General features: G+C 40.0%; 2 protein-coding genes across 3 annotated transcripts in view; one reads left to right on the top strand and one right to left on the bottom strand.

Moving 5' to 3' along the window:
* Window positions 1–124: 124 nt before the first annotated feature.
* LOC119728635 (vacuolar protein sorting-associated protein 37B-like) lies at window positions 125–9,361 on the bottom strand. Of its 2 annotated transcripts, XR_005271093.1 has the most exons (7): window positions 9,162–9,361; window positions 6,846–7,296; window positions 5,070–5,241; window positions 4,550–4,632; window positions 3,274–3,439; window positions 815–1,117; window positions 125–444 (listed from the first exon to the last, which is right to left on the bottom strand). XR_005271093.1 is itself a non-coding variant. In XM_038200954.1 (6 exons), the coding sequence occupies exons 2-6, from the start codon at window positions 7,248–7,250 to the stop codon at window positions 909–911; spliced, it is 1,035 nt and encodes a 344-aa protein (XP_038056882.1). In that variant the 5' UTR covers window positions 7,251–7,296; window positions 9,162–9,361; the 3' UTR covers window positions 759–908. The 2 variants fall into 2 exon arrangements, 1 of the variants encoding a protein (XP_038056882.1); XM_038200954.1 differs by lacking the exon at window positions 125–444 and having other exon boundaries at window positions 759–1,117.
* Window positions 9,362–9,524: 163 nt separating this feature from the next.
* Window positions 9,525–18,963, top strand: part of LOC119728646 (acetoacetyl-CoA synthetase-like) — a 28,062-nt gene continuing 18,623 nt past the window's right edge. Inside the window, exons 1-5 of the mRNA XM_038200960.1 lie at window positions 9,525–9,795; window positions 12,780–12,883; window positions 14,373–14,490; window positions 16,566–16,679; window positions 18,440–18,537. Of these exons, the coding sequence (XP_038056888.1) occupies window positions 9,681–9,795; window positions 12,780–12,883; window positions 14,373–14,490; window positions 16,566–16,679; window positions 18,440–18,537 (549 nt within the window). The 5' untranslated portion in view covers window positions 9,525–9,680. The remainder of the gene's footprint in view (window positions 9,796–12,779; window positions 12,884–14,372; window positions 14,491–16,565; window positions 16,680–18,439; window positions 18,538–18,963) is intronic.

Genomic DNA, 18,963 nt, shown 5'->3' with positions numbered 1-18,963 from the left:
ACAAACCTATGGAAAACTCAAAATTTTGTACGGCTTTTGTACGGCTATTTGCATATCTGTGTTTGTATTCCATACCGGTGCGTTATCGAAGCCAATACGCCCAAAACCGAAACGCACGATCAGCAAATGAGCGTTTCGTTTTGCTCTACGCAAACAGCGCAACGTGTGCGCGTCCCTCTGCTGCAGATGCTTTTCACCGTGACGATTTTTGAAACCGTCATGATTGCGTATCTTCTACTTGCGCGTTGCATTTAGAGTGCACTTTTAAAAATTCAATCCATCTATTTTGATTGTGTTCTACAAACACGCACATAAAGTCAAAATGTCTGCGCCCAGAGCGGCTTCAAAGCATCTCCGTGCGCAAGAATGAAGAGTTAGCGCTCTAGAAATTTAATATAGCTCTATGCTTATGACGGACTCGTCAGGACTGATGAAGACTTGTAAGGCCAAAAAAAAAAAGTCTCCGGTTTCTGGTATGGAGCTTGCCCAAAAAGTGGTGCGGCGACGCGGCTTTTTTTTTTTTTACACCTGTTTTTTGCTTCAACTCCGGCTGATGTCTGCAAATGGTGCCCGACTAAACTTAGTGCAAATATTATGGGAGACCAGAGAGGCCACATAAAGCTTATTCTCGATCATAACCCCATCTAAAAACACGTTAAAATTGTGCAGCAGCAGGATTCCAGTCAAACCAGTGAGTTTGGCGGTTTTGTGACATCATCTTTCATTGAAAAAAACTTTTTCATTTTGCCGACGCGCATGGCTACGGCGACGCGAGCGCATACCAGAAACCGGAGACTTTTTTTTTTTGGCCTAATGAACTTGACTACGCAACTTCACAGCGCAAGCGAATCACAGATTGACCTGAGCTTAGCTGTAGTTCTGAGCACACTATACAAGATGACAGGCATCTAATGCGGGTAGGATCCGAGCGTTGGCATTGATGACGGCGCCCCTGGTCCGTAGCTTGGGCCTGGGTAGGGCGCTCTGGGAGCCGGTCTCTGTGGCTGGTAACCGTAAGGCGGGTTACCATGTGAAGTATGTTGGTAGCTTGAAGTCTGAGGTTGCTGATGGTGGGGGCTGCCGTAAGGGGGCATGGAGGAATTTTGAGTGGCAGCAACTGCAATATACATAAGATACAGAAATTAATGAAAAATTCTTTTTTTGTAACTTTTTCATAACTAGGCATTATGTGTCTCTTCTTTTGTAAAACCTTCAGCCCAACCCTGCTTCTTACCATATGACAAATACTTACTGTAAACTTTCTTCACCACCATAGGGGTACCATATATGACATACATAATCTCTTAGAAAGGCTACCCTTCCAAAATTTTACCTGAAGAGATAGTCAAGGGGTCATTGAATATAACAAAGAAACAATGGTTTCCCATGAACAGTGTTTCGGGTCCCACATGGAATGAAGCACCCGCATAATATTTGTTCAAAATCATTGCTCAGTTCAGCAGGAGAGATGTGCATATTTCTTATACTCTTGACAACATCTGAATGGAATCGAGTTACAAACATCTGCGCTGGGGATGGTTCAAAGTTTTCTGAGATGCCTGTGTTGTAAAACAGTTCATCAAGAATCAATCACAAGTTAAATAATCAAGTCAAATCACAAGTACCGAGAAGAACAATGACGAAGAAATATAGAGAAATGTCTTCGTCGTAGATCAATCGAAAAGCTTGTTAATTGAGACTGGACTTGTGACTGGACTTGTGATTGGACTTGTGGTTGGACTTGTGACTGGACTTGTGACTGGACTTGTGACTGGACTTGTGACTGGACTTGTGACTGGACTTGTGACTGGACTTGTGACTAGACTTGTGTCTGGACTTGTGTCTGGACTTGTGACTGGACTTGTGACTGGACTTGTGACTAGACTTGTGACTAGACTTGTGACTGGACTTGTGACTGGACTTGTGACTAGACTTGTGACTAGATTTGTGACTGGACTTGTGTCTGGACTTGTGACTAGACTTGTGACTGGACTTGTGACTAGACTTGTGACTGGACTTGTGACTAGACTTGTGACTGGACTTGTGACTGGACTTGTGACTGGACTTGTGACTGGACTTGTGACTAGACTTGTGACTGGACTTGTGACTGGACTTGTGACTGGACTTGTGACTGGACTTGTGACTAGACTTGTGACTGGACTTGTGACTGGACTTGTGTCTGGACTTGTGACTAGACTTGTGACTGGACTTGTGACTAGACTTGTGACTAGACTTGTGACTGGACTTGTGACTAGACTTGTGACTGGACTTGTGACTAGACTTGTGACTGGACTTGTGACTGGACTTGTGACTAGACTTGTGACTGGACTTGTGACTGGACTTGTGTCTGGACTTGTGACTGGACTTGTGACTGGACTTGTGACTAGACTTGTGACTAGACTTGTGACTGGACTTGTGACTAGACTTGTGACTAGACTTGTGACTGGACTTGTGACTGGACTTGTGACTAGACTTGTGACTAGACTTGTGACTGGACTTGTGACTGGACTTGTGACTGGACTTTTGACTGGACTTGTGACTAGACTTGTGACTGGACTTGTGACTAGACTTGTGACTAGACTTGTGACTGGACTTGTGACTAGACTTGTGACTAGACTTGTGACTAGACTTGTGACTGGACTTGTGACTGGACTTTTGTCTGGACTTGTGACTAGACTTGTGACTGGACTTGTGACTGGACTTGTGACCGGACTTGTGACTGGACTTGTGACCGGACTTGTGACCGGACTTGTGACTGGACTTGTGACTGGACTTGTGACTGGACTTGTGACTGGACTTGTGACTAGACTTGTGACTGGACTTGTGACTAGACTTGTGACTGGACTTGTGACTGGACTTGTGACTGGACTTGTGACTGGACTTGTGTCTGGACTTGTGACTAGACTTGTGACTGGACTTGGGACTGGACTTGTGACTAGACTTGTGACTGGACTTGTGACTGGACTTGTGACTAGACTTGTGACTGGACTTGTGACTGGACTTGTGACTGGACTTGTGACTAGACTTGTGACTGGACTTGTGACTGGTCTTGAGACTGGACTTGTGATTGGACTTGTCATTTAAATTGTGACTGATTTGTACTTGCAAAGTGTGACTCATGATTTGAATTGAGATTTGACTTGATACTGACATGTGATTGACATGTGATTGACATGTGATTAACATGTGATTAACACATGAATTGACTTTAGATTTGACTTGTGATTGACGCGTGACTGACATGTGATTAACTTGGAGAACTTCTAAGGTTACCTTGATGGGACGAGGCAGTAGAACTAGCACGCTGTCTTTGGTTCAGTATTTCCTGCATCTTTTCCGCCTTGATGTGCCGGAGGTGAGCCGTCTGCCTCTTGGGCATGAACTTGTCTAGGAAGTCTTCCAATGTCAGGTCTCCCTTCAGGAAGTCATCCGCAACTTCCTACGGAAGTCACAACGGGAAAATCAGAACATTTGTCAATGTTATGACCATAAAGCTAAAATGCTTTTGAACATGAAGCCACATTCAGTTCGACCTGCGATTTTCTTGTGCTGCGACTGAACCGTTGGCATCAAGCACAAAAGTCATGCTCAGGTCACAAAATTTAGAAATTGTGTGATTATCTTGGAACAAGCAGCATCTCAATACATAATCATCACAACCATGCTCATGTCACCTAGACGTAAGGACAATTCCGCAGCATACGTATGATCATGTGACTTGTTCAAACTGGTAGCGCACATGTTGATGACAGAAGGTGTGTTTTTTTCCTGGGTATTTAAGTGAGATTTTTTTGTAGCTAAAGAATTGTAAATGGTAACATCTGCTATCAGATACTGGAAAGTCACTACCAAAAATGAGCACGGTTTTAGTTTACTTTATTAAGCAAGAGCTTTCTTTTGGCATTTCAGTTCGAGAACGCTTTGAATTCTCATGTCTTGAACAAACAGGTTTTCTTCTCCCATACTTCACAATCGAAAGATATTCGAATAAGACTCTTTTGTATGCTGATTAGCTACACAGGAAAATTAGATGATGAGTTCACACAAGTATTCTGCACAATATCCTCTATGGGTATTAACCCTAAATCCCTAGGCCTTTTTGCTAGGATGTAGCCTCAATCCTGCAAATTCCTGCAATTGGCCTCATGGAAAAATAGCATATAGCCTCAATCCTGCAAATTCCTGCGCCAGTGACTGTCAATATGTTGAGGCTTGGCCAGTGACATCCTGGAGCAGTATGGAGGATTTCAAGCATAATCCAGGCCTATATTTATGCATGGCTGAGCAAAAACAACACACAAGGTCCGGCCCAAGACCTTGACAAAGTGCATCCTATGAAATCAGTAACGCACTTTTGCCATGTAACCTCAACCCTCCAAATTCCTCCACTTTGGCAAAGGGTTAATGCTCACTGCGAGAAAGTTGCAGTAAATCATGCGCTACTGGTCATGCGCCATGTCTAATTGACATCCCCAATTGTCATTTCTCACATCCATTTCCCATTTCAATTCCACTTTGAATTGAACTCAGTTCAACACACCATGCCTACCTCAGATTCCTCTTCTGCGTTTGCTGTGCTTGCTTGCATCAAGGCTAGTGCTGTGTCCAAGGAATTCTGCTCTCTCACTGAATCTGATCAAAAACACAGACAGGCAACGTTAAGGGACACTGCATCCTGGAACAGCCCAATTGGGCTACAAAATGCGCTTTGAACGAAATGATGTTAATCGGAAAGAACATTTACAAATACCGGTAGGATATAAACATCCACACAACTATCCTTTAAAAACTGGGTGTTTTTTCTGTTATTCCTGTATTAGCGTGCGAGAACGACTCTCGGAGTCCACTTTTGCGACCCCAAAACATCGAGCTGTTTGGGTGCTAGTTAATTTCATCCGTAAAGTGTTCACCTTTTGCAAACGATCCAAAACATGAATTTTTGGGGATTTCAGGACCTAGTGCCCCTTTAAGTATAAAGGCCTAGGGATCTATATTGCACCGAGTTGGATTTTGAATTTTTCCAGAAGGTTAAAACACAACTTGCACAGGGAGTTACTGTAAGTGCTTACCGAGCTTGGCTTTGCCCACAGTATAGGAATCTTTGAGTCTGTGGGCCTCATGGAGGCGTGTCATGAACTGTGACCGACCCTCGTTCAGGCGGGGCCCCCTCGAGAGGTTGAATTCGGCCAGGCTACGGTTCTCAGCCATTGACATCTCCTTCTCCAACTTTTTCTGCTTCACCTACAAAACAAGAAACAAAAACAAATTGTTGAGAGATAAAATAAAAAAACACACAATCAACTGTTTGCTTAGTTTCAATAGTCAATGGCATGACTGGTGAAATAGAAAACAACAAAGACAACATAAACTTTTAAGTCCAAAGTACAGTACATGTCAATTAGAACCCACATAAAGTACCAGTACATGTACATCTATTTTAAAGGTCGAGTACAATATTTGCATCTAAAAAGCAACCAACCAAATTATTGTTAAAAACTTACTTGGTTTAAAGATAGTAATGACACTAAACTCCCTGTGAAATTATTCCTTCTGGCATGCTGTCATTTTGAAGAAAACAGTAAAAGAGGGTCATTCCCAAACATGTGTCAATTGACACATTTTTGGAAATTTCTTTGGCAGTTGGTTTGTGATTGGGCGAATCCGTGACTGGGTGCAAGCGCGTTGACACAACACACACCGGGGACAGTTGCTATTAATTATTAGCGAGAATGGTCAATTCAGTGTGTGACATCACGTAGCAACAATCGGCTGAATGAGAATCATGTCCCGAATGCTGATTTCGGGATTGTGTCACAACCCAGCAACTTTTGAATTTAAATCGAGATCCAGAATATCGTGTTTTCTCGAAATATACAGCATTCACAGAGCTAACGCTTCATCAGGTTAGTTGCTAACCTCCCATCTTTAGATTTTGAACACTTTTGTTGCTTCAAACAAAAAATAGACACCAATGACAAATTACCTTCTCTACTGCTAATTCAGTGTCTAATCATCAAAGTTAATGGGCTGTTCACACAGTATTTTTTTCCTGAATTCTTTCTTATGTTCAAAATTTGTTGACGTTTCCTACTTGTAGTCTTTGTGCATACTTTGATTGTCAATTAATTGTTGTACCGATATCATCAATACACATTGAATCATGATAGCTCATGCACAGAATGCAAGAAAACCCAACGAACCATCACTTTCTGGGTTCATCATCTGTGACGAAATTTCAGAAATTCACAATTCAAGCATTACTTGTCAATGCTTCTGAATAGAAATTTGTTTTGAACGAAAAATCCTATAATCCATGCAAGATACAAGTTTACATGCATTTTTAAAAAAATACTACACTCCTCAGGTGGGTGAACAAAAAGCCTGGTGATAACAAAGAGTTCAAAAAAGTGACAGGTTGGAATTGTTTTATTATATTCTTAAAGTACAAGATCTTGGCGGTATATGGTGAAAACTGTGTTGAAAATAAAGCTCAAGAAATAGCAGCCATTTACATAAGAATGGTCAAAAACTAGTTTGTCCACTTCTAGGGCAATCATGTAGACCTAATTGCAATTATTGCAATTCTTTGTGCATGCATTGCTATTGTGTTGACCATATCTCATGTATACATGTATGTAGACTTGCGTGTAGACAAACTGGTGTTCGACCATCTTTCTTTAAAACAATGCCATTTAGGTTTTAGTTTCAGCGCCGTTTTCACCATATACCATGAAGATGTTGTACTTAAGGAATATCTTGAAACAATTTTAACACGTCTCCCCAATTCCAAGAAATCTACATCGAAAAATGTGTAAACTATTTTTGGACCACCCAGTAAAATGTACCTCCTCCATGTTGGTCACCATTTCACTGAATTTCTCTTCGTTGTCCAAGAGACATTGCAGTTCCTCGGTATCCATGCTCCACAGCAAGACAAACCGCGGGTCCCCGATCTCCTGGTTACCAGTGGTCGGGTCTGGTTCCTGCCTCTGTAGGAGCGGCATGCTGACCGTCGAGTTATCCACGGGCGTGAAGGGGGTATAGCGGGGGGGCGGCTCCGGCTGTGACTGGTGATGGGGGACGTTGGACGGGCGGGGAGGATGCTGAGGGGACGGGGGCTGGGGGTACTGAGGGGGCTGGGGCTGGGGGTAATGTGGGGTCGGCTGCGGTGTGAAGGAGCTGTACTGTGCAGGCTGTTGCGGTGGTTGGTTACTACCCAACTGATATGGGTAGCTATGACTACTGTACATTATATGGACGGACTACCAGTCAGGACACGGGGACTCGATGACTTGCCTGTGTGTGAGAGAAAATTTTAAAACAAACACTGGTCACGTGTACTGAGGACGTGCTGGTACAAAAGGGGAATAACTGAGGGACCAGTTCATGGTACTATAAAATAATTCGCCTATCCTATCAATGACCTATCAAGTTCTACATTTTCGGGTACATGTTCAAAGTCAGACAAGGCTCTGGAGTGCTCTGAAACGTGCAAAACTAAATCAGGCCCACTTTACTCACACTTTAGCAAGCAAATTTCTCAAAAAATGCCACTGGGGCAAAGAAAATGCCCTCAGTATTTCACCAACCAAGTTTGCAGACTCAATTCCATTTTTAAAGGAGACTTTTCTTCAATATTTTGCACATGAGAGGGAAGTCAAGTGATTTCAAAATGGGGCTAAAAACTAGACTGGTACATGTCCATCCATGATCCAACTATTTGAAAAGACTGACCTCTTCATTCAGTGTCAATAGTCTGGTGGCTTGACTATGGAGAAATGTGTAGTAAATTGAGACTAGTTCCCGGTTCATGCCACATGTTTCTTAAATTCTGTTGGCATGGTTGATAGTTGCAGTACTGAAGCTGTGTTGGACTGGGTGTTTCAGGTGCCAGTCTATTTTCTTGTTTTGCATGTTTTCAATACCTTAAGTTTTGGGACTCTCATACAGTATTGAGAGTCCCAAATTTTCGGACTAGTTCAAAGTGTGGCCTTTACTTACGGAGGTAGTCCATCCAGTAAATTGGCCACATTTATGGGGCTAGAATAACGTTACCAAACCCCAACATCGGACCTCGGGCAGCAGGGGGGGGGGGGGGGATTTGATAGGCACATAAATACATTTAAAACTAAACAAAATAAACACACACAAAAACAAACACACAAAAAAACAAACCAACAAAAATGAAGTTCGATTTCGCAATTAGAAATGGAAACAGTTCTACTTTTTATGCCACAATCACAAACGTCATACTGCATGACACCATGGTCATGCATGGTAAAGCCTAGCCCCATAAATGTGGCCTATTTACTGGACTGCCTCCGTAAACATAGGCCACACATCCACATGTACAAAAAACGTGTCGACTTTGCCAAATTTTGATTTTCACATTTAGGCTTACTTTTTACGTTTTTTTTTGCTTTAGAAGCATTCTCACCCTCTATATAGGCTAATCAGAAAGTGCTGCCTTTTTCAGATGTTTAATTTTTTGTGAAATTTCCAGATACATTTGCACACGTTTGCGTATCAAAATTTCAACATGAAATTTCACAAAAAATTAAACATCTGAAAAAGGCAGCACTTTCTGATTAGCCTATATAGAGGGTGAGAATGCTTCTAAAGCAAAAAAATCTACAAAGTAAGCCTAAATGTGAAAATCAAAATTTGGCAAAGTCGACACGTTTTTTGTACATGTGTGGATGTGTGGCCTATGTTTACGGAGGCAGTCCAGTAAATAGGCCACATTTATGGGGCTAGGTAAAGCCTATAATTAATATTCTGGAAAGAATGTTGCATCCTGACACCACTTCAGCGGTTGTGAACAAAGTCTATGACTGCAGATGGAGAGTCAGGAAAATTGTTGACTAAGTCAAGTGGAAATGATTTTCAGTCCCACCATGGTCCCACTACCCAGATTCATGTCTTATCAACATTTTTGCGATTACTGACCTTCATTGAAGAAAAAAGTAGCGTCAGGTTACAATATTCTTTCCAATATTCTTTCCACTCAGTCTCCAAATCATGAATCATAACAGAAGCCTGGCTTTATGCAATCATGACAATACAAAATGAAGGAAAATGGTTTTTCAAATTCAAAACAACTGAGTTATCAATATCATTCATGGTTATTGTCTCATTCAAACACCGAACAAAGTGCTTACCAATTGCCTTTATGGTCCAGCCAAATATCTACCAAATCTTGATGTCTTCCAATCCGAAATGCTTCAGAAATATCTGTCAAAATCGACGGAAAATTTTACATTCTCGTATTCGTAATCGTAAGGTGAAACAAAACCAATCCACCCGCATCAAAAATAGAAATGACGAAAACACAGACCAGTGATATGAAAGTGCGCCCTCTGTTGATTTTCCCTGTAGCAACGAAAACGATAATTTCTTGAATCCATGGACTACAGTATTTTTTATAGTCTGATACCAATTCGGCTTTGCGCGTGATTCGATTCTACAGATTTGTCGGTATAGTACCTGCACTGCTTGCACGCTGTCGTTTGATTTAGTGTGTCCCCGGGATGCGATCTCGAACACGCGATATCGCATACATCGCGTCGGCAGCGCGCAGCTAGCTAGCCGCTAACGTAAACGTCTCGACAACTTTGCTCCTCCAGCGATCAAACAATTCTTTTTTCTCGGAACAAAGTTCAGAATCCAAAGTTACTACAATGGACAGGCAGGATGATACCAACGCTAAGGTCATGTGGACTCCTGATCGCAAAAAACGGACAAATATGGATGCATTTCGTCAAGAAGTGAATCAAAATTACAACTTGAAACTCGGTAAGTTGGAGAAAAAAAAGTGACTCGGTGACAATTTTTCTCGTGTTGTTTTGCTCCTACGTTAATTTTGTTGAAACAGATTTTCAAACCTTATTCCCTTTAAAATGGTGTTCTTCCATCATCCGGCTTTCAATTAGGAATTCGGGGAAATTTGCCTGCAAATAAAACGTCATTGAATACGCGAAAGGGATTTCTTTAGTTGGAGTTGGAAATCACGCCACTCATGGGGTGACTGTTCTTTATTTACGGCAGTCACTGAACCGTGGAGCTGCTAGCCAATCACAACGACGGACGGGGTGTCACACCCACAAGTTTGCCTTATATGGTTTGCTGACACATAGACATGTTCAAGTCAGTTGTGCACAATTTTAAGTACTTTGTTTTTGTCATTTGCTAACTTTTGTATTTTGGAAATAAAACTAAGGCTAGGTTTGTGTTATGTTTGTTTTTTGGTTTGTCTAAAATATTTTGCAAATTGAACAACTTTTTTTGTCTTTTGATTGTCGGTGGTAATGGTATAGTAATTGGAAAGATTCCCATATCTGGCCATCACTTGTTACCCTGTGCACAAACCCTATGAGACTGGTCTGAAAATTGGTGTTTTCTCGGTAAATACTTCAATATTTCCCCTGCTAAATTTGACTTTTTAGGGCAAATTATCACTTTCTGATGGCTGATAGGTCACTGAGGGGAAAAAGTAGTGATGCCCAGATATGGGAATCTTTCCTTAACAGGAAAGATTCCCATATCTGGCCATCACTAGGCCAAAAAAAAAAAGTCTCCGGTTTCTGGTATGGAGCTTGTCCAAAAAGTGGTGCGGCGACGCGGCTTTTTTTTTTTTTTTACCCGACTTTTTTGCTTCAAATGTCGGCTGATGACTGCAAATGGTGCCCGACTAAACTTAGTGCAAATATATGGGAGTCCAGAGAGGCCACATAAAGCTTATTCTCGATCATAACCCATCTAAAAACACGTTGAAATTGCGCAGCAGCAGAATTCCAGTCAAACCAGTGAGTTTGGCGGTTTTGAGACATCATCTTTCATTGAAAAAAAAACTTTTTCATTTTGCTGAAGGGCACGGCTACGGCGACGCGTGCGCATACCAGAAACCGGAGACTTTTTTTTTTGGCCTTATCACCCAGTACACAAACCCTATGAGACTGGTCTGAAAATTTCTAAGTGTTTTCTCAGTAAATACTTAAAAATTTTCCCCACTAATTTTGACTTTTTAGGACATATTATCACTGTTCAGATGGAGGTCACTGAAGTGAAAAATTAGTGATGGCCAGATATGGGAATCTTTCCAGTTAACATTTAAGAATTTTTTTTAAAGTTAAACAATTCTGATAAACCATCATTATCTCTACTTTCATACCCAACTAGAAGTTTGTCAGAAAATTGTTTTCTTAATTTTGGGCGCATTTGTAAACAGTTTACTGTGCACTTCGAAATAAAATTGGAAAATCACACCAAAATAAATTTCTCTGTACTACAGGTCTTTTTTGGGGGGTTTTAAATTTTCCAAGATGGCTTCCAAGTATTTAAATTCAAAATGGCCACCCTATTCGGTTCAAAATGACCGCCAGCTTTTAATTAGCTTTCCTAGTAAAGTAGATTCAAAATATTCCTGTTGAACATGTTCAATGTATTTTTATTAAGGCCAAATATTTTTATTAAAAATACAAGAAAAAGTAAACAATTAAAAAAAAGAAGGATTACTTGACCTACATTTGAAATATCCAACCCCCTGAAAAAAACGAAACACACAAACATGCAGAGGAATTTTAAAGAAGTTGACTTTCAGCAGCATTGGGAAAATGTATTGAAACGTCTGCTTTTAAAGAATTGAATTTTGGTTTTTCAGTTGTCATTGTTGGCCATTATTTAACCAGTAGTACCTTTTTTTTTCGTTTTGTTTTTCCCATTGCTATCAAAGGAATAATTCCATTTCTGATAAGTAGTTAAAGATATCCATCATGCACATTGCAGGCACCGGGCCCTCATAACTTGATACTGGTTGTCGTTGAAATTTTCGCCTGCCAGCATATTAAAAAGCAACATACACTGAACAACCCTTGTATAAGCGTACTCAGGAACAGATGTGCCAGTTATTATTGATTCAACTCCAACCAATTTTGCTTTCGCTTTCATTATGTGTGATAAAAGATCCACATGTACATTTTGTACATGTATGCACTCCTACACATTGAAAAATACTCTTGTCTCTGGCAGTCTTGTTATTTATTCGTTTGCAAAATTTTAAAATAAAATTGTGTTGCACTGATATAAAGAGCTTGCAAAAGCTCTTAACAGAACTGGAGATTTTTTCATCAGCGTTTTGTTGGATTGATCCCAGAAATTTTGTGTGTTACATATTGCTTGCATATTAAATATATTTTACTATTCATTGTATATTTTTTATTTTCATTCAGGGTTTTTTTCCACTGGTACAGGGATCAAAATGATTGGTAACTTTGGCTATTTCCAAATGTTTGCAAGATCCAAATAGTTTACCAGCATGTTTTTACAAAGGAGAATTTCCGGCCATAAAATCGACTACATTATGCATGTAATACCTGAAAGTGCTGGTATGCATGAAATTTGTTTTGATGGTACCAGCAGTTTATGTTTCCGTGTGAGATTTTATATTCCAATAAGGATCTACCGTAGTAACAGTCCTAAATAAACATACTTTGACAGACAGAATAAAATCTGAAGAAGGTTAGCTGCAGATATTTTGAAAATTAGAAAAAAATGGACAGTCTTTTCTTTAACTGAAGTAAAAAATAAGGATTCGAATAAAAAATTTCAGTACTACTTTACTGAGGTTATATTTTCAAAATTAGAGGGAAAAAATGGACAGTCTTTTCTTTAACTGAAGTAAAAAATAAAGATTCAGATGCAAAATCTCAGTAAATATTACTTTACTGAGGTTATTTTGTAAAAAGATTAGTTTGTTTATAATCTTTCTTTGTCATTTGCAGAAACGTATGATGAACTATGGAGATGGTCTACTGAGAATTACGCAGATTTCTGGGAGGCTTGTTGGAAGTTTGTTGACATTGTCCATTCCAAAAGTTATGATCAGGTACATGTACCATTTAAACAGTGTTTCTTTAACCCTAACACCTCGGACATTTTGCTAAAATTCCTAATGGAATGCTGAAGTCCAACATTACCTACCGGTACATGTAATTATGGCTGTGTGTGTTATTTATAATGACATTAAGTCTCTTCTAATAGACAGTTTATTAATCCGAACGTATACGTGTAGGCCTATGCATACATTTAGCTCTCCGCAACCGTTATTGATCATTCCAGTGTTTTAGATCATGCACATTGTACAGTTTATGTGTACACGTAGCTTAGATATTGTAATAAATAAGCAGTAATCCTGCCTTGAAACGGAGAAAAGTTTCACGTAATATTTTCAGCAATTCATCCGCTTTCAATAAAATCATACATGATTAAACAATTCCAGAAAAGAGGATGAAAATTGACAATTTACTCTGCATTTCACACTGACGCGCAGTGCGTGATATATCCGTACATAATGTGCACTAGTAGCAGATTACAAGTTGCATACTAAATATGTGATGAGATCAAGCTAAATGAGTCATTTATCGACCCTGGTCAATTTTTTTTTTTTTTACAGATTTAAAAAGAGCACAATCTTAGCATTACTGCTATGAAAACCGCATGCGGGTACCATCTTTAGTTAAAAACTTATGGATGTCGGAACACCAAGAAATGTGACGAAGTGATGAGATGAAGTGGTCCTATTTTGGCCTGAATCTCCAAATGAAATATTTCCGACAAACGACTCATGTAGCCTTATTGCATCACATATGATGACACAAGACCACAAAAACTGATGACCTATCAAATCTTGCGAAATCTCTCCATTAATGACGACTTGTGTAGTATTGAACCCTTGTGTTCAATATCATGCAAACCAGGCAGTGGTTCTGTTCATAGATGTTATCATAAACTTCCAGATAAAAATATTATAATACAAAAAATAACAGTGAATGAATGGGAGGTTTGCGGTAACACCATGTGAATGATATCTCTAAAATTGTGAGTTACCGGTATGTGGTTCTGAGAAGAACCAGTTGGTTTAACTCGATGTTTCGAACAGTATGCTCTATTTGTCATCAGGAAACGGTGAAAATAATGTTCAGTGTTCTTTTTTTTGGGGTGGGGGGTTGTCCCAAAACTGGATGGATATTATTCATGGTTCAACAAGAATTTTGCTAAGCCAAGGCATTAGGGATTAGGACCCACTAAAAACATGTAAGAAGTCTTAAAAACTTGTAAGGCTTTGCATGCTAAATAGAAATATTCAGAAAAAGTTGATATAGTACAGTATATTAATTTGTTTGGCTTTCCAGTTATCATTTTAGTTCTGAGTCATGCAAATTTGTTGAACAGTATTATTGTTATTCAACATTTGCTAAGGCCAGGCATTGGGGCCCACTCTAATTTATAGTTGACTTTTCATACTAAGGAGAAGTTCTCTTGGCTTTAGAGATTAACTGTGTTTATTTGTTCTTTCAATGTTTTATTCCATTTAGGTTGTAGACAGAGAGAAGAATATTTCTGACATTCCAGAATGGTTCGCAGGCAGTAGACTCAACTTTGCTGAGAATCTGCTGCGCTACACAGATGAGAGAGTGGCTCTCTATGAAGCAGGTAAAATGGTTCAATGGATGCACTCAATGCTTTAAAGGGGCACTGCGTCCTGAAATTTTGGAGTGTTTACTTAAATCCTATTTTAAACATCTTGTCAAAGGAAACCAACTTAATGTCTTACCGTTCCCGAGAAAAGACAACAAAAACCGGTTGTTTACATTGGACACAACAGAGTACGCATACATTTTTTTCTGTCGTTTTCAGTCAATGTACGATTATACACGTTGTGTATGTCACACACATTACACACAGCACCAATGCACAAATGTGGTTTCTTACACGTCCACAGAAGGCGAACACTTTACAGCTGGAATCACAACTAGCATAAACAGCCCGACCTTTTGAGATTCAAGTGCACCCCGAAAGTCATTCTTGCACACATATATACACAAGAACACCAAGTTTTTGAAGGATAGTCTCCGATTAACAGCATTTCGTTCAAAGTGCATTTTGTAGCCTAATTGGGTGCATTCCAGAACGCAGTATCCCTTTAAGGCAAAACTGGGTGCCATTGGTAAGGCCAAAAAAAAAAAATAGTTCTGCTTCCGATTAAATGGCATCGAAAATAGGGTAGGTAGGTAGGGAATTTTTTTTTTTTTTGCCAATTTTATTTGTGCATGATCACGTGAAGGCGTCTGCATGTAGTCAAGGGTAAAAGGTATAAAGTGATGGTTTTGAGTGTTTTTTCCTCATTTTTCCAATAAAAAAAAAATTAGGGTAGGGGCTGTCAGAATAGGGTAGGTAGGGAAACCGGAAGCAGAACTATTATTCCTTTTGGCCTAAATTTTAATCAGCGGTGTTACACATGTAATTTGAGGTGATTAAAATACACGTGAGTCATAGATTGAAATTTCTCTCAAAAAAGTTAAAGCTGCAAGATTCTCAGGAACAAAGGGAGAATAATAGACTGACATTTGAGAAACATGGCGTATTTCTAACGCTTAACAACTTGATACAGAGAGCTACCTTGTTATTGTGGCGTTTTAATGTAGCCCTTTGATTTTGAAATCTGAAAGCCTACCCAGCTGCACGTCGCTGCTTGCACACAGCTACAGATGCTCCTGTGCAAACAAACAATGGCTAAGAATAGATCAATAATGTATGCACATATTATGCCTGTCAGAATATGTTATGTGTTATTGGGTATAGTTTGTAATGAACTATTGCATGGGCAATGCTGTGGTAACTCGTGTTACATTTAACAGGGTCTTCTGTTAACTCTGGGCTATTATTCTGTGAAAGTCAAAGCATTGAGGTTAGATTTTTCTCACGGAAAATCCCTTGAAGTTAAATGACTAAAGTACCAAAAAAAGAGGCCAAAAATATAGTGAACTGTTGGTTTGATAGTAAGATTTTTAACGGTAACTCGCGTTACAAAAAAAAAGGTTATGATAAAAATTTAAATACCTTGCATTTGAAAGTTTCCAAATAGTGTGCACTGTTAGAAAAATCTTTTCAGTGCCCTTACATCATTAGGGTGTAACTGTAAGTCATATGCTACCATTACAGTTATTACAAATCATGAAATCTGTAGGGGGATATATTTCGATACTTGCTTTATAAATGTCGGTAAGTGGCATTACAGTTTTTCCACCCATCTTTGGTACAAGTTAACCCTAAAAGGGCCGGCGGAATCTGCCCCCCCCCCCTCAACTTTTTCGGCGATAGCCTTCAAAATGTTTTCCCGCAACCCGAGCTGTTATGACTTTTTTTAGCCTCGAGCCTTGCACATCTTTTGATACCAAAAACATAAAAATCGGACCACGGGTTTCCGCGCAGCGAAACATTTGCCGGCACTACGCGTCAAGAAAACTGGGCTTTCCCATATACGTCGTGTACACAGAGCACAATTACCATTCGTACATTAATTAATTAGCCTTAATTCCAAAACCCTTTGACCTATAGTCATTAAATTTCTTGGGTATGTTCATGATGAGTTGCTGTATGCATGTACCGAGTTTCACAATTTTTTGTCACTCGATGGCCAAGATCTTTGCCCCGAGATCTTTTTTTTTCATTTCTATTTTCCCCCCAATTTTTATTTTAAGCGTTTTTCTTGTTCCAATTTGTTTCAGCTGAGGGCAAGCAGGGAGTGGAATGCATCACCTACAAGCAGCTGAGGGACAAAGTGGCCATCTTGGCTGCAGCCATGAAACACATGGGCATCAATGCTGGCGATAGAGTCGTAGGTAATTAATAGGTTTTAACAACAACAAAAGCTTTTAGTTGTTATTCATAAATACCTAAGATTGTTTACCCATTCCTATTGGTCGAGAGCCTGTCACGTGGCCGGTCTTAAACGGATGATAAAGACCAGCTGGCTGAGCCCAATTTCTTGGCTCTACTTACAGTTAGCAAAAAATCGCTGCTTACTATAGCAGAAAATTCCGTGCTTACGGTAAGCGTATTTTACGCATTAGCCTGGAATTTTGGCTTCTGCGCATGCGTACATCCCGTAACTACATGTAAGGATTCTGTGCTTACAATGTTAGCACAGAGTTTTTCTGCTAGCGCGGTTAGCACAAAATGGTGATCGTAAGCGCGGAATTCTGTGGTTAGCAGAGCCATGAAAATGGGCCTGGCTGGTCTTAAAGGAAACATGCAGTCCAAAATTTTCATAACGTATTTTATTTTATATATACATTCATTTATGTGTATTAAATGTGAATTAAAAGCAGAACTGGTTCTGGTGTACGTTTAGTGTGGTAATTTGCCGTCCAAAATTGAACCCCCCCTTTTTGATTTTCGCGGCAACTCCAAATGAGGGCGCTGTTCATGACATAAACAAAGGCAGAGAAATCCAGGGCCCGTAAATGACGTCTGGGTACGAGACGGATTAGCGAAGCTACTGTGCTGTGTGCAGCCGCCGCGTACCCGTACGTGGCATTATATGCACACGTACGAATGTGTCTACATGGGATATGTACAGTACACACGTACACGTGGACGTGCCACTGTGCCACCGTTGTCGAATGAACACAACGACGACCGTCATGACCGTAAAAGTTCCGAAGACCGTCCTCTTCTTTCCTTAGCGAATCCGATGAAAATGGTACAGATTCGTCTGATTCAAATCAGAGTTCTAATGATTCAGACACTGACTCGATGTTTTTTTAGGGGCATGCCCAAGTTGCTGTACAGACCAGCATCAAAGCACGACGGCTCAAAGTGCAGCGCAGAGGGCCGCGAACTCACTGGGCCCGGACCACTTTGCTCTGGTATTTACCTTCACTTTGGCTCTCCAAATGCTCCGATATTTCGGATTTACTGGAAACAAATGAAGGCTTACTCCATCCTTGGTAGTTTTGCTACACCCAGCAGCCACACACCTTGTCGGCATGGCCGAAAATTGGGTGTTATTTCTCCTCGATTCCGAACGAAACACCAGAAAAACTTTCAGTGCCGCAATGTATATGTACATGTATTATGATGCACGCCGCAATGCCGGTGCCCCCGCAGCGCGGCAAGTCTCTGCCTTCGCTTGCGTCATACCCCTCGCGAAGTTTTATTTTAATGAAGCTTCCCTTTGTGGGGCGGAGTAGTTTGACCAAACATGTTCACAAATTATTTTCCCCCATTTATCTTAGAAAATAAACAGCGCCATACACAAAATATTGTTAAGAACATCATCCTTTATTGATTTAAGCAAAAAAAATGCAATCAAAATTTTATTTCATGTTCCCTTTTAACACTGTTGCAGTGAAATCCTATGAAATCTGATGCCTTTTACCGTATTATTGGTTGAACGTTCACAATCTGACTTTGTGCTCAGTCCGATATTGTACTGTGTCTGCTTAAAATCAACTGTGCCAATTTTGTCTGAGCAGTTTTTGTCTCTTATATCATTCTCGGAAAATTATATCATTACCAGAAAATGGATGATTCACAATAAACATACTTAGACTTCAACTTATTTTGTGTGTGTAAATTTTCCTATTTCTGATTGCAGGTTACATCCCTAATTGTGCCGTTGCCATAGAAGCGATGCTAGCTGCTGCCAGCATCGGAGCTATATGGAGCTCAACATCACCTGACTTTGGCATCATGGTAATGGCTTCCCATTTTCGTGTATCTGTTTGTTTAAGGTCGTGAAATTGTTCCTGTTATTGATTTTTGACTGTACATGATACAGTATTAGTAACGGAATAAATCGTCACCGTTTTCACGAACAGCCACATACTATATATATTATGTTGATTTTGAAGAAAAGTGTTTTTCGAGATAATCGCAAAAGAAGTTTCTCATATTTTAAAACTGCAAGAAATACTACTTTGCAACAACTTAGTGCAGCAAGGAAACCATCACACGATTCTACGAGAGCTGAAGTTTTACATAAACCCGGTAATAAGACTTAATACAGCAGTTAATTAGTGGAAATTAATTATATGTGGCTCTTCGTGAAAACGCAAATTCAGGTTTCCGACATATTGGCCCTTTCTGTTCAACGTGTATTTCCATAGGCGCGCGTGAGTA

This window comes from Patiria miniata, unplaced genomic scaffold (genome assembly GCF_015706575.1).
Source record: "Patiria miniata isolate m_02_andy unplaced genomic scaffold, ASM1570657v1 HiC_scaffold_1, whole genome shotgun sequence".
NCBI classification, from domain to species: Eukaryota; Metazoa; Echinodermata; class Asteroidea; order Valvatida; family Asterinidae; genus Patiria; species Patiria miniata.
This window is presented reverse-complemented; position numbering and strand designations above follow the sequence as displayed.

Coding starts and splice junctions, on each gene's coding strand:
- LOC119728635 (XM_038200954.1), bottom strand. CDS start 7,250: ATGTACAGTAGTCATAGCTACCCATATCAGTTGGGTAGTAACCAACCA. Junction 5,242..6,845: donor TGGTGACCAACATGGAGGAG/GTACATTTTACT, acceptor CTTGTTTTGTAG/GTGAAGCAGAAAAAGTTGGA. Junction 3,440..4,549: donor ACGCAGAAGAGGAATCTGAG/GTAGGCATGGTG, acceptor TGACTTCCGTAG/GAAGTTGCGGATGACTTCCT.